General features: G+C 44.7%; 1 protein-coding gene across 3 annotated transcripts in view; it reads left to right on the forward strand.

Moving 5' to 3' along the window:
* Nucleotides 1-12,892, forward strand: part of LOC125453929 (contactin-associated protein-like 5) — a 1,220,935-nt gene that overhangs the window by 114,020 nt on the left and 1,094,023 nt on the right. For 2 of the 3 annotated variants that reach the window (XM_048534087.2, XM_048534089.2), the window contains exon 2: nt 557-667. In XM_048534087.2, coding sequence (XP_048390044.1) covers nt 557-667 — 111 coding nt within the window. Of the gene's footprint in view, nt 1-556; nt 668-12,892 lie in introns of those variants that run through there. The other variant, XM_048534090.2, reaches the window with a different exon arrangement.

Genomic DNA, 12,892 nt, shown 5'->3' on the forward strand with positions numbered 1-12,892 from the left:
AGCCTGGTTTCAGTCAGGGATCTGACTTGTCCAATACAACTAGTAGCTGGGTTTATAAACAATACTTTCCCTTGTGTTGCAATAAATCTGACCTCTGAGACATTGCTGATCTTATCCATTCTACTGTGATCAGCTTTTATAATCCTGAACTGAATTCCATCTCTAAACCACTTGCCTCTCCTTCACATTTTTCTCATCTAAGATTTCACAGAAAAAGTTACTTTTATTACCTATTTTCAATATCACATTCTGTGAATTGGAGGTGTGTTTTGTTTGAAAACTCACCTGTGAAAAGCCTTGGGACATTTTTCCATGTTCATGGTAATAGCTAACCAGGTTATTGCCCACTGTGTAGAATCTTTTTGTTTCAGTTGACCAACATCTTCAGCAGTATACCTTTTCACTTAAGGGAAGAAAATAAAAATTTAGCTTTTTCAGCACAGGACTGACAAAGGAGTCCTGGTAGGTTTTAAAGTGTGTGAAGTGTGTGTCTGGAAGTGATAGTGCATTAGTACAGTGTCACGCCAATAAGCGTGTTATTTCTTTCATCCCACAGATAATTGCAACAATCACCTTGTGTCTGGCTTGCCTCAGTCAGCATTCTGTTCCTCCTCTGTGCTGTCTAGCAGTCACAGCCCTGGCTTCGCAAAGCTGAACAGAAGGGATGGTAAGCTTTCCTTTTAATGACCAAACCAATTATTCATTCTCAGCATGTATATGCATCGCAAATGCAAATAAAAACACAGACAAGTCGGTTTTATTTACACTGGCGAATAAATATCCATCCAAGAAGTGAATGGACTGGCATATATCATGTTGCAGAATGCTAATGTGTTTATATTTAGAGTTATGCTGTTCCTGTCAAGCACTGTGGTAATGGCCTCTTCCCCAGGGTACAATACACCCGAGATGAACAATGATATATAACAGAATCAAGCTTTCTCGAACTGATAGCAGAGGTGCAGCTCATAAAAAAGTTATCAGACTGAAATCTTTTATTGGTTATTTCAAGCAAGTGACAAGCTTGTAAGCTGATTTGAAGAGTTTCACTGCATGTGGTATGTCCAACTACTGCACTCTTCTGTGTACCAGTTTGATGTATACCTTTATTGGTAGAGCTCCCATGGTATTGGGAAAGAGGGCATTAGGGAAGAGGCTGAAAATGATGCGGGTGGGGTGGGTCACCATGCAAAATTGCTATTTAAAAAAGTTGGTGCCTGTGAATGATGTTTCATACAGTAGCTCAAGGCAGATAATTAATAAATGGAGCGCATTGCAGAAATTGACTGAATTTTCATAGGCCAAGCAGCATCATAGGAGCAGGAAGGCTGATGTTTCGGTCCGAGACCCTTCATCAGAATTTATGAAGAAGGGTCTAGGCCCGAAACGTCAGCCTTCCTGCTCCTATGATGCTGCTTGGCCTGCTATGTTGATCCAGCTCTACACCTTGTTATCTCAGGTTGTCCAGCATCTGCGGTTCCTGTTATCTCCAAATTTTGGTACTTTTTGTTTGCATTGTTCATTCATTCTGTGAATCAACAATAAAGTATTCTTTTAATAGTTAACAGCAATAGGTTCATTAAACTGTGCTTCCAGATTCCTGCCAATACTGGACAGGGAAGTCAAGATTCGAGTTGTGAAGAAGGGTCACTGGATTCAAAAGTTACCTCTGTCTTCTCTTCACAGATACTGCCAGACCTGCTGAGTTTCTGCAGCAATTTCTGTTTGTGTTTGATTCAAATTCCAGCATGCTTTTTATTTTCTCACTTGTGGGACATGGACATGGGTGTCACTGTCTGACCAGCATTTATTGCCTGTCTCTCGTTGCCCTGGAGATGGTGATGGCGGTGAGCTGCCTCCTTAAACCGCTGCAGTCCACATTCTGGAAGTAGACCCACAATATCCATAGGGAAGGAATGCACAGTTATGTTTCCATCTCAGATTAATTCTAGCAGACATAACCGAACAGCAACTTTTGTTCAGATAGTACCGTAATGAATTAAAACTTCCCATGACGCTTCGCAAGAGCATCTTAAGACAAAATGTGACATCAAGCCACATAAAGCAATGTTTGAGGAGTGGCACAGTGGTTAGCATTGCTGCTTCCTAGGGCCAGGGACCTGAGTTCAATTCCATGCTCAGGTGATTGCCTGTGTGGAGTTTGAACATTTTCCCTGTGTCTGTGTGGGGTTTCTCCCACAGTCCAAAGATGTGCAGGCTAGGTGGATTGGCCATGCTAAATTGCCCCTGGTGTTCAGGGGTGTTTAGGTTAGGTAGGTTAGACATGGGAAAAGTAGGGGAATGGGTCTGGTTGGGATGCTCTTTGGAGGGGTGGTGTGGACTTGTTGGGCCAAAGGACCTGTTTCCACACTGTAGGGATTCTTTGATTCAGTGATCCAAAGCTCGGTGTGAAGGGAGTGGGGCAGACAAGGTCACACTATAACAACATGGTATCGTGCCATTTCTGACATGCCTGCTCACCTCACTCGCTTTGGGTTCGACATGGACTGTGTTCAGCTCCAGAACATATTACAGACTTGGTCCAAATATAGGAAAAGGAAGACAATTCCAGATGTGAGGTAGATGCGCCTGCTTTTGACATCATGTCAACATTTAAGCCAATCAAAGAGCCTATTGAAACTGAAATCAGCGAGTATTGGTGGCAAAGCTCTTTGCTGGTTGTAATTGTGCCCAGCATGAAAGAAACTGGCTGCAGTAGTCAGACCTCAGCACCAGGATATCACTGCAAGAATTTCTCAGGGCATTCTCTGGTTGAACCGTCATTGGTAGCTTACCATCCATACTCAAGTCAAAAGTATTTATTCCATTAATGACTGCACGCTGAGCTCCATTTGCTCAAAGCAAAATGACCCCTTTTCCAACCTGCTCCATGTAGTGGAAGTGTTTATCCATGGTACCAGAGAGGGCGATGTGTAGTGGTGATGTCACAAGACCAGCAATCAAAACCCCAGGACAATGCTCTGGGTTTATGTGTTCGAATCTCACTGTGGTAGCTGATGAACTTGGAATTCAGTAAAAATTTGGAATTAGAAGCTAGTTTCATGGTGACCATGTGCCCATGATTGATTGTTGGGAAAACATGTTTAGTTCACTGATCTGTTTTTAGGGAGGGCAATCAGTCATCTTTACCTGGCCTTCCCTACTGGCACTGCATCCATAATGTTGTTGACATCATACAGGCAATAAATCCTGGGCTAGCCAGCAATATCCACATTCCGTAAACAAATAACAATTCTGCATTAAACTTCTTTGTATCCCCTCCAAGATCTTAATCCTTTCTAACACTGTGTCCAAAATTGGCACAGATTTTTTTTTAATCATGGCTTAAAGTAACTTCCTTGCATTTTTGCTCTTGTAATCTGTTGGAGCTCTTTGTCTCATTAGAAACCTTCTCAACTTGTCCCATCACCTTCAAATACTTGTGTGTTCCCACAGGTCACTTTGTTCCTACATCTCTTTTAAAAATTGCACAATTTGGTTTGTGTTGTTCTCCTCAGTTTCCCCCTCTCCCCAAATTCTCCATATTAAATATCACATGCCCAGGATTTGCTTATTTCCACAATCTGTCCATGCTCTTAATTCTGTTGCAAACCTCCTCCTGATGCTCTTCATTTGAGTTTTGTCATTTACAAATTTTGAAACTGTGCTGTGAGGCCTATGCCGTCATTATGATGTATCTAAAAGAGAAATGGTCTCAATATTAACCCCTGGGGCAAATCCCAGTATACACTTCTCTATTCTGAAAACCAACCAAACATTATTTCAAGGGCCACAACTATCCCCCACCCTTCAGTGGTCGAAAATGCTCTCGACCACGTCTCTTGCGTTTCCCGCACCCCTGCTCTCACATCCCCTGCCTGCAACAAAAGCAAAGACAGAATCTCCTTTGTCCTCACGTATCACCCCACTAACCTCCGGATTCAACGTATCGTTCTTCCGCCACCTGCGATCTGACCGCCCAACGAAAGAACTATTTCCCTCCCCACCCTTGTCTGCCTTCCATGGGGGCTGCTCTCTCCGCGATTCCCAAGTCTGCTCCGCAGTCCCCACAAACCCCACCACCCCGGCAACTTTTCCTGCAACCGCAGGAAGTGCTACGCCTGCCCTTACACCTCTCCCGTCACCCCCATCCAAGGTACCAAAAAAACCTTCCACATCAGACAGATGTTCCCCTCGACATCCACTGATGTGGTCTACTGCATCCGTTGTTCCCAACATAGTCTCCTCTACATCAGTGAGACCAAGTGGAGGCTCAGACACCGCTTTGTAGAGCAACAGCGCTCTGTTTGCGACAAACGGCAACACTTTGCAGTTGCGAACCGCTTCGACTCTCCCTCCCACTCCCTGGACGACATGTCCATCCTGGGCCTCCTCCAGTGTCACAATGATACCACCCACTGGGGGAGCAGTACCTCATATTCGGCCTTGGGAGCCGACAGCCCAATGGTCTCAATTAGACTTTACCAGTTTCAAAATCTCCCCATTCCTGGCCTCATCCCATGACCGACCTTCCCTCTCATCCTCGCCTACTTGACCTGACGCACCCTGTCCATCTTCTCTCCCACCTATCCGCTCCTCCCACCTCACTAACCAGTCCCCACCACTGTCTACCTGCACTCAAACATCACCATCGCACCTACATCCTCCAGCCCCACCCCTCCTCTCTATTTATTTTGAAGTTCTCTACCCCCTCCCACATTTCTGAAGAAAGGTCTGAAACATCTGAAACATCAGTTTTCCTACTCCTCTGACGCTGCCTAGCCTGCTGTGTTCCTCCAGCTCCACTATCTATGACCAAACAATATTCTGCTTTCTTTCATGTGATAACTCAGAAAGCCCAACTGGAAAGGAACATCATATATTGTTGACCACAGTAGAACTATTACTCGTGTTGTTATAAATAAATTAGACCCAGCCCGGGATGTACAGTTCTGCAGACTCATCCCTGCGTCTGCTTTTTTAATACCTGGAAGTGTTATCACACAAAACTGAACTATTCTCCAACACCAGATCACCGTGTTATTTCTTTATTTTTTTCATTTATTAACCACCACCAGTAAATTGCCCATGTTTCTATTTGAATAATTTGTGCAAAGCCTGTTAAGGACAATGCACAGCATGAAAGGTGAGGAGGATGTAGGAAGAATGGGAAGGGGCTTGGTTTGCTGTAATGTTTATTTCCTTTCCTTCCGTCCAGAAGTGATAGAACATCGAACATTACAGCACAGTACACGCCCTTCGGCCCTCGATGGTGTGCCGACCTGTCATACCGATCTCAAGCCCATCTAACCTACACTATTCCATGTACGTCCATATGCTTGTCCAATGACGACTTAAATGTACTTAAAGTTGGCGAATCTACTACCGTTGCAGGCAAAGCGTTCCATTCCCTTACTACTCTGAGTAAAGAAACTACCTCTGACATCTGTCCTATATCTTTCACCCCTCAATTTAAAGCTATGCCCCCTCGTGATCGCCGTCACCATCCTAGGAAAAAGGCTCTCCCTATCCACCCTATCTAACCCTCTGATTATTTTATATGTTTCTATTGTCACCTCTCTACCTTCTTCTCTCAAATGAAAACAGCCTCAAGTCCCTCAGCCTTTCCTCGTAAGACCTTCCCTCCATACCAGGCAACATCCTAGTAAATCCCCTCTGCACCCTTTCCAAAGCTTCCACATCCTTCTTATAATGCGGTGACCAGAACTGTACGCAATACTCCAAGTGCCGCCGCACCAGAGTCTTGTACAGCTTCACCATAACCTCTTGTTTTCGGAACTCGATCCCTCTATTAAGAGAAGCTAAAACACTGTATGCCTTCTTAACAGCCCTGTCAACCTGGGTGGCAACTTTCAAGGATCTGTGTACATGGACACCGAGATCTCTCTGCTCATCTACACTGCTAAGAATCTTACCATTAGCCCTGTACTTTGCCTTCCGGTTACTCCTACCAAAGTGCATCACCTCACACTTGTCTGCATTGAACTCCATTTGCCACCTCTCAGCCCAGCTCTGCAGCTTATCTATGTTTCTCTGCAACCTAGAACATCCTTCGTCACTATCCACAACTCCACCGACCTTCGTGTCGTCTGCAAATTTACTAACCCATCCTTCTACGCCCTCATCCAGGTCATTTATAAAAATGACAAACAGCAGTGGACCCAACACCAACCCTTGCGGTACACCAGTAGTAACTGGTCTCCAGGATGAACATTTCCCATCAACTACCACCCTCTGTCTTCTTTCAGCAAGCCAATTTCCGATCCAAACTGCTATATCTCCCACAATTCCATTCCTCTGCATTTTGTACAATAGCCTACTGTGGGGAACCTTTTCGAATGCCTTGCTGAAATCCATATACACCACATCAACCGGTTTACTCTCATCTACCTGTTTGGTCACCTTCTCAAAGAAGTCAATAAGGTTTGTGAGGCACGACCTTCCCTTCACAAAACCGTGCTGACTATCCCTAATCAATTTATTCTTTTCTAGATGATTATAAATCCTATCACTTATAACCTTTTCCAAGACTTTACCAACAACTGAGGTAAGGCTCACCCGTCTATAATTACCAGGGTTGTCTCTACTCCCCTTCTTGAACAGGGGAACCACATTTGTTATCCTCCAGTCATCTGGCACTATTCCTGTAGACAATGACGAGTTAAAGATCAATGCCAAAGGCTCGGCAATCTCCTCCCTGGCTTCCCAGAGGATCCTAGGATAAATCCCATCTGGCCCAGGGGACTTATCTATCTTCACCTTCTGAAGGATTTCTAATACCAAATCTTAATCACAGATGATTGTTTGTTTGTTTGTTTTATGCCATCACCAAATCACTCTGTCAGTTTTTTTTTCTAAAACACTGACTGTCACTTGCAGCCAGTTGGATATTTACATGCAAACCCCATGAGAGGCAGTTCAAACCATCAAAATTAAGGGACGGGTAGGGAGAGGGGGAAGGGGGTTAATCAAAAAGGAGTTGGATGGGGAGATAAGGTACTGTATCTCCTGTGGTTCCCAGCTCTAAAGGCACCAAGAGTATTAGTGAACACCACGTGCTCCCTCTCTCCAAGGCCACATTTGCATGAACAGAGACGCAGAAAAGGGGCGCTCAGCAGAAATGATCCCCCTCCCTCTGCCTAGACCTGTTAGTAGCCAATTTGGCCCTCGGCCTGATTTGTTTAAGAAGAAATTTCTGAGATGTAATTACACATTTGGAGCTGATGGGCCTCAAACCTAGGTCTCTAGACCAAAAAATAGGGACAATACCAGTGAGCCACAAGAGCTCCTGGTTCTGATTTATAAATCTCCAGAGGTCCTCTGTCAGACAACAAGGAACATATTTTGTTTCCATAACCAAACCACAGTGACATTTTCATTTCTGCTTTTACCAAATACCCAGCACCAGTGAATTACCCATGTAGCCAATTAGATATTTACATACAAAGCCTGTTGAGAGAAATGAAAACTATCAAAAGTGAGGTAGAGTGAGGAAGGGCAAATGGGTCTGCCCTATTTTTGGTCGATCTGTCCAGGGATGTTAGGATATACGTCTGGAGCAGGTAGGATTTGAACCCAGCTGGCGAGGCTCACAGGTAGAGATGCAACCAGTGCACCTCTGAAGCCCTCCTTGGTTTACTTTGTAGATATTTTTTAATCAATCCTTCCAGACACTTTATGACAGGGGTTATCACATGCCTTTAGTAAACATTTCATCCATGCAACCACAGTCCCCTTAACCTCATAGGGTTTAATGTTGCTAAATATTAGCAAGTGTAGGACAGTTAAAATGACTATGAAACTGTCACACAGATGGTTTACTTAAAGGAAACCTGCCACCTTTATCCAGTCTGATCTAAACGTGACTAGCAGACACTTCAGTAGTTCACAATGTTCCTCCTCGAGAACTTTTGAGAGGTCCGCTTCAAAGACGACAGCTTCTCAAGAAATCAGATTGACACATCCTTGAAACAAATAGGTTTGGTCAGTACATAATTACCTTGTCTGCAAATGCACATCTGCGTAAGACTAAATACATGTTTATAAAAAAGTGATCAGTCTGGCAATGTTTTATGGTATTCTTAGCAATAACATCCAACAGTTGGGCTATAGGTGTGGCAAATTATGCCCAATGTGAAGCGGAGGCTGACCTTGCCATTTTTATTCATTTTGATTGACAAAACTATTATTCAGAATGCTCAAATGAGAATTTTATGACATAAGGAAGCAGTTTTTTGTGTATAATTCAAGCCCAGGCCGCCTTCTGTTTGAATTTGTCTGCAGACAAAATGTGTTTATTAAATAAAACGCCCCATAGTGGGCTGTGTGCCTACTCACAGTGTTTGCATCTCGGTTTCAATTTCCTCATGGTTGGCACGATCTACTATGTTCATTATTTGGTTACTTCTGAATTTTATTCCCTCTCCATCTGCTCACATGGGCTGAACCAAACCGTGTGCAAACTGAATATCTTCTTCACTCAAAATTACATTCTGTTCATCACTTTTATTTTAAAATAAAAGCATGGGGTGGAGTTTTCTACAAGATTGTGTTGGCTTTCTGCTTGTCTGAAAATTGGCCTGAATCGGTCAAGGATTGAGGAATTTTGAAAGTAAACTGTGCCCAATGTAATTTAGTCTCCGTGACCTTTCTGTGTGTTTAAAATTCACATCATTGTGAAAGTCGATCTTGGACAAAACCCTCTTTGTAGCCAATATCAAATTAGTTGCCATCATAGATTCCTGCTACTTGGACAATCTGTACGCCTTCAAAACTGATGGTATTTTCTCTTGGGCACAAGGGCACAATTGAAAGACTTTTGGACATAAGTTTACATTCCTGAGGAACTGACTGCTCTGCATCAATGAAGTTACATGTGATTAGGTATCGCATTTTTAAAGAATTATTGTTAATTGTAGAAAATTGATTTACTTATAGGTGGTACCACAGGACATTCTCATTAAAAATGTTTCATCCTGGTAATTGACCTTTCCACTGTTAGTAAAAGCTGCACCAAGTTATCACTCTTAAATATTATCATCTAATACCATAAATATTTGTTCTAAAATGCTGCCTAATTGTACTGGCTTGGGGAAGGTGTCATGTTTTCGATTACTGAAATGGATATGAGTGTAAAGCGAAACCTGAAAGTCCATTGGGAAAACTGGTGTAGTTGTGAGCTAAATGTGCACTCTGACTTCTGATTGAGCTCAGAGCTGAAAGTGCATGCTACTTCGCCACAATATCTATCTTCATCCCATTCCTCCGAACCTTCACTGGAATCCTTATATTTTTACCTCATGGCTCCACTTTGTAATTGAACATGGCAACCCTGCAAGCTCCCATTTATGCAAGTACTAACTGGCCCCAGCTATGAGCCCACCGGCTCCCACAGCTACCTGCACTTTACATCCTTGCATGCTACTTCCTGTAAAGACTCCATTCCATTCTCTCAGTTCGTCTGTCTGCATTGCATATGTTCACATGAGGCCAACCTTGACAAGGCAGCCTTCAAAATGTCTACCTTCTTCCTTAATTGAGGATTCCCAGTGCCATTGCTGATCAGATTCGACCCATCTCCTGCACTTCCGCCTTTACTCCTTCCCTTCCCTCCCATAACATTGATAGGGCTTCGCTAGTCTTTACCTATCGTACCACCAGCATCCACATCTGGAAGATCATCAGATGCCATTCCCACTACCTCCAGTGAGATACCACAACCAGACACCTATTCCTCTCCCCTCCCTTGTTGCCTTCCACAGGGGCTGTACTATCTGGGGCACTCTCGTCCACTCTTCCTTCATATCCAACACCACCACCACCAACCAACCCCCACATTCCCTCTGCACCCACCGAGGGTGTAACACCTGCCCATTTACTTCCTCCCTCCCCAGTATCCAAATGCCCAAACCCACCTTCCAGGTGAAGCAGCACTTTACCTGCACTTCCCACAATCTAGTCTACGGCATTCGCTGCTCACAGTGTGGTCTCCTCCACACTGGGGAAATGAAACGTAGACTGGGTGACTGCTTCATAGAACATCTATGCTCTACTCACAAAAAGACCCTCAACTCCCTGTTGCCTGCCATGTTAATACACCATCCTGTTCCCTGGCCAAAATCCTTGTCTTTGGCTTGCTGCAGTGTTCTAGTGAAGCTCAGTGCAAACTGGAAGAGCAACACCTCATTTCCCACTTGGGAACACTGCAGTCCTCCACACTCATTATCGAGTTCAGTAATTTTAGGGTCTAAACTCTTGCAAACCCTCGCTCCCTACCCAACACTCAAGGCCTTGATATCACATACCCCACCGTTACGCACTACCTGTTGTTAGTCACCAACACTCCACGTTAATGGCTATTCACCCTCCTAGCCAGATCATTATCAACTCCTTTGACCATCCGCCTGCTCTTCTGTCTCTCTTTGGGCTCTATCCCCACCAACCGATTAGTCCTTCCCCTTCCACTACCCTGCACTCTGCATTTAAACCAACATTTTCCTAGCTACTATCAGTTCTGAGGAGCAGCCACCAGACCTGAAATGTTAACTAAGATTTTTCTTCACAGCTGCTGCCAGACCTGCTGAGCGTTTCCAGCAGTATCTTGACAATATCCAGACTTCGGCTGGTAAGCAGCAAGTAACATTTGCACCACACAAATGCCAGGCTATGATCTACACAAATAAGAGACAATCGGACCACTGCCCTTTGGCAGTCAATGGTGTTACCACCTTGGAGCTCCCCAGTATCAATATCCTGGGGGTTACCATTGACCAGAAGCTCAAATGGACTCACCACAAAAACACAGTGGCTACAAGAGCCAGTCAGAGGCGAGGAGTGTTATGGTGAGTAACTTTCCCCCGACTCCTCAAAGCCTGTCCATCATCTACAAGGCACAAATCAGGAGTGTGATGGAATATTCCCCACTTGCCTGGATGAGCGTAGCCCCAACAACACTCAAGAAGCTTAACACCATCCACGACGAAGCTGCCCGCTTGATTGACACGACATCCACAAGCATCCACTAACACGCAGCGGCAGTGTGTACCACCTACAAGATGCACTGCAGAAATTCGCCAAATTTCCTCAGGCAGCACCTTCCAAACCCACAACCACTTCCAACTGGAAAGACAAGGGCAACAGATACATGGGAACACCTTCAGGTTCCCCTCCAAACTACATACCATCCTGACGTGGAACTGTTTCACCCTTTCTTTACTGTCACTGCGTCAAAATCCTGGAATTCCTTCCCAAATGGCATTGAGGGAGAACCTAAGCAGGAGGACTGCAGCAATTCAAGAACGCAGCTCACCCTTACCTCCTCAAGGGCAACTAGGGATGAGCAAGAAATGCTGGCCCAGACAGTGATGCCCACATCCCACAAACAAATAAAAAAAGCTTAAAATTCCATGACACATGAATTTGATTTCGAATGCTGCCTTGGCAGCCAGAGTACACGGCCAGTGAACTATGTGAAATGCATCAGAGTCAGACTGGGGTAAAGATAGTGGGAAGTCCATGTGAAACAAACCATGTGTCACAATGAAATTGATTAGCTGTGGCCGTGCCTAAATGAGAGGTCATTGCTACTACACTTCTTTTTGGAGGTGTTGTTGCACAGGTGATTTCTACCTTAAAGTCCAGTTCACTTGCCTTGGATTTCACTGACCCTGACCTGCACTTGCCCTGCCGTCTGTTCACATTGCGATCTCAAGTTCCTTGGGAGCTGCACTTTATAACTCTGGGGAGTAAGAGGAGCTGCAACAGCAACTGATCTGTCCCAAGCTGTGTGCTCCTCTGTGGGACAAGGTACATGCACAGTGATCCAGTTTGATGAATTAAGCTGACCAAACCCCGGATTTGGAGGCAGAGGATCAGGTTTGACTGGAGAGAGCTCCATTGTCTTGGAAGGCATAACCTGCCACGCTTCTTCGAGTCCTGCTCAATATCCACAGCCTCTGAAGCAAAACCTCCTTCCTGCTGCATCAGCTGGATATGCATTGCCAATAGTAGTTACAGTAGATACTTCTGGAAAGTCATTTCCATGTCTTGCCCCTCCCCAGGCTTGTGCATCCCCTTCTCCTGCAAGGAAAATGGCCAGAAAGTTGATTGAGCGAAAGGATTGTGTGGAGAGGACAGAAGAAGGTGTGGAGGGTGACCTAGAGTTGGACGTTAGATGGAACAAGTGTGAGGAAGACTGAGAGTCTTGAGTGTCAAAGTGGGGATGCGGTGGAATAGAGAGAGAGTCAAGCTCTGGTAGTCTCAGGTGTATCATGTAGGAGAATGGTGGAAAATATCAGGGTCAGAATCAAGGGATTGACATGTGCCAATATTTTGCCACCCCTTTGGCTTGCTCCCTGAGATCACTGCCTTTGGAAGTTGATTGTATTGAGGTTCGAGGATCTGTGTGCCTGGTGCTCACTTCCACTCATATCTGTTAGGCTTCAGAGGCTGTTCAGGATTCCAGTCGTCCCTGAGGTAAGATTGTGGAGACTTGTTGGGGACCTGTGTTGGAATGGTTCCCTGACAAAGTCTTAGGTTCTTCACTCAGAGAGTTGTGAGCGTATGGTATAATTTACCAGTGGTAGTCGTGGAAACAGAGTCATTAGAGACATTTACGCGACTGCTGGACATGCACATGGACAGCAGTGAATTGAGGGGAATGTAAGTTATTTTATTTTATGTTTGAATTAGGAATATTCCACGGCACAACATTGTGGGCCGAAGGGCCTGCACTGTGCTGTACTTTTCTGTGTTCTATGTTCTAAAGTCATGTCACTGGGTCATTTTCCCAGACAACAGCTTGATTGTCTTCAGTCAACGGATAGCCAACTGCCATAATGACCCATTCATGGTTGTTTGTTTGGGTAGGGAG

Source organism: Stegostoma tigrinum, chromosome 7 (genome assembly GCF_030684315.1).
Source record: "Stegostoma tigrinum isolate sSteTig4 chromosome 7, sSteTig4.hap1, whole genome shotgun sequence".
Lineage (NCBI taxonomy): Eukaryota > Metazoa > Chordata > Chondrichthyes > Orectolobiformes > Stegostomatidae > Stegostoma > Stegostoma tigrinum.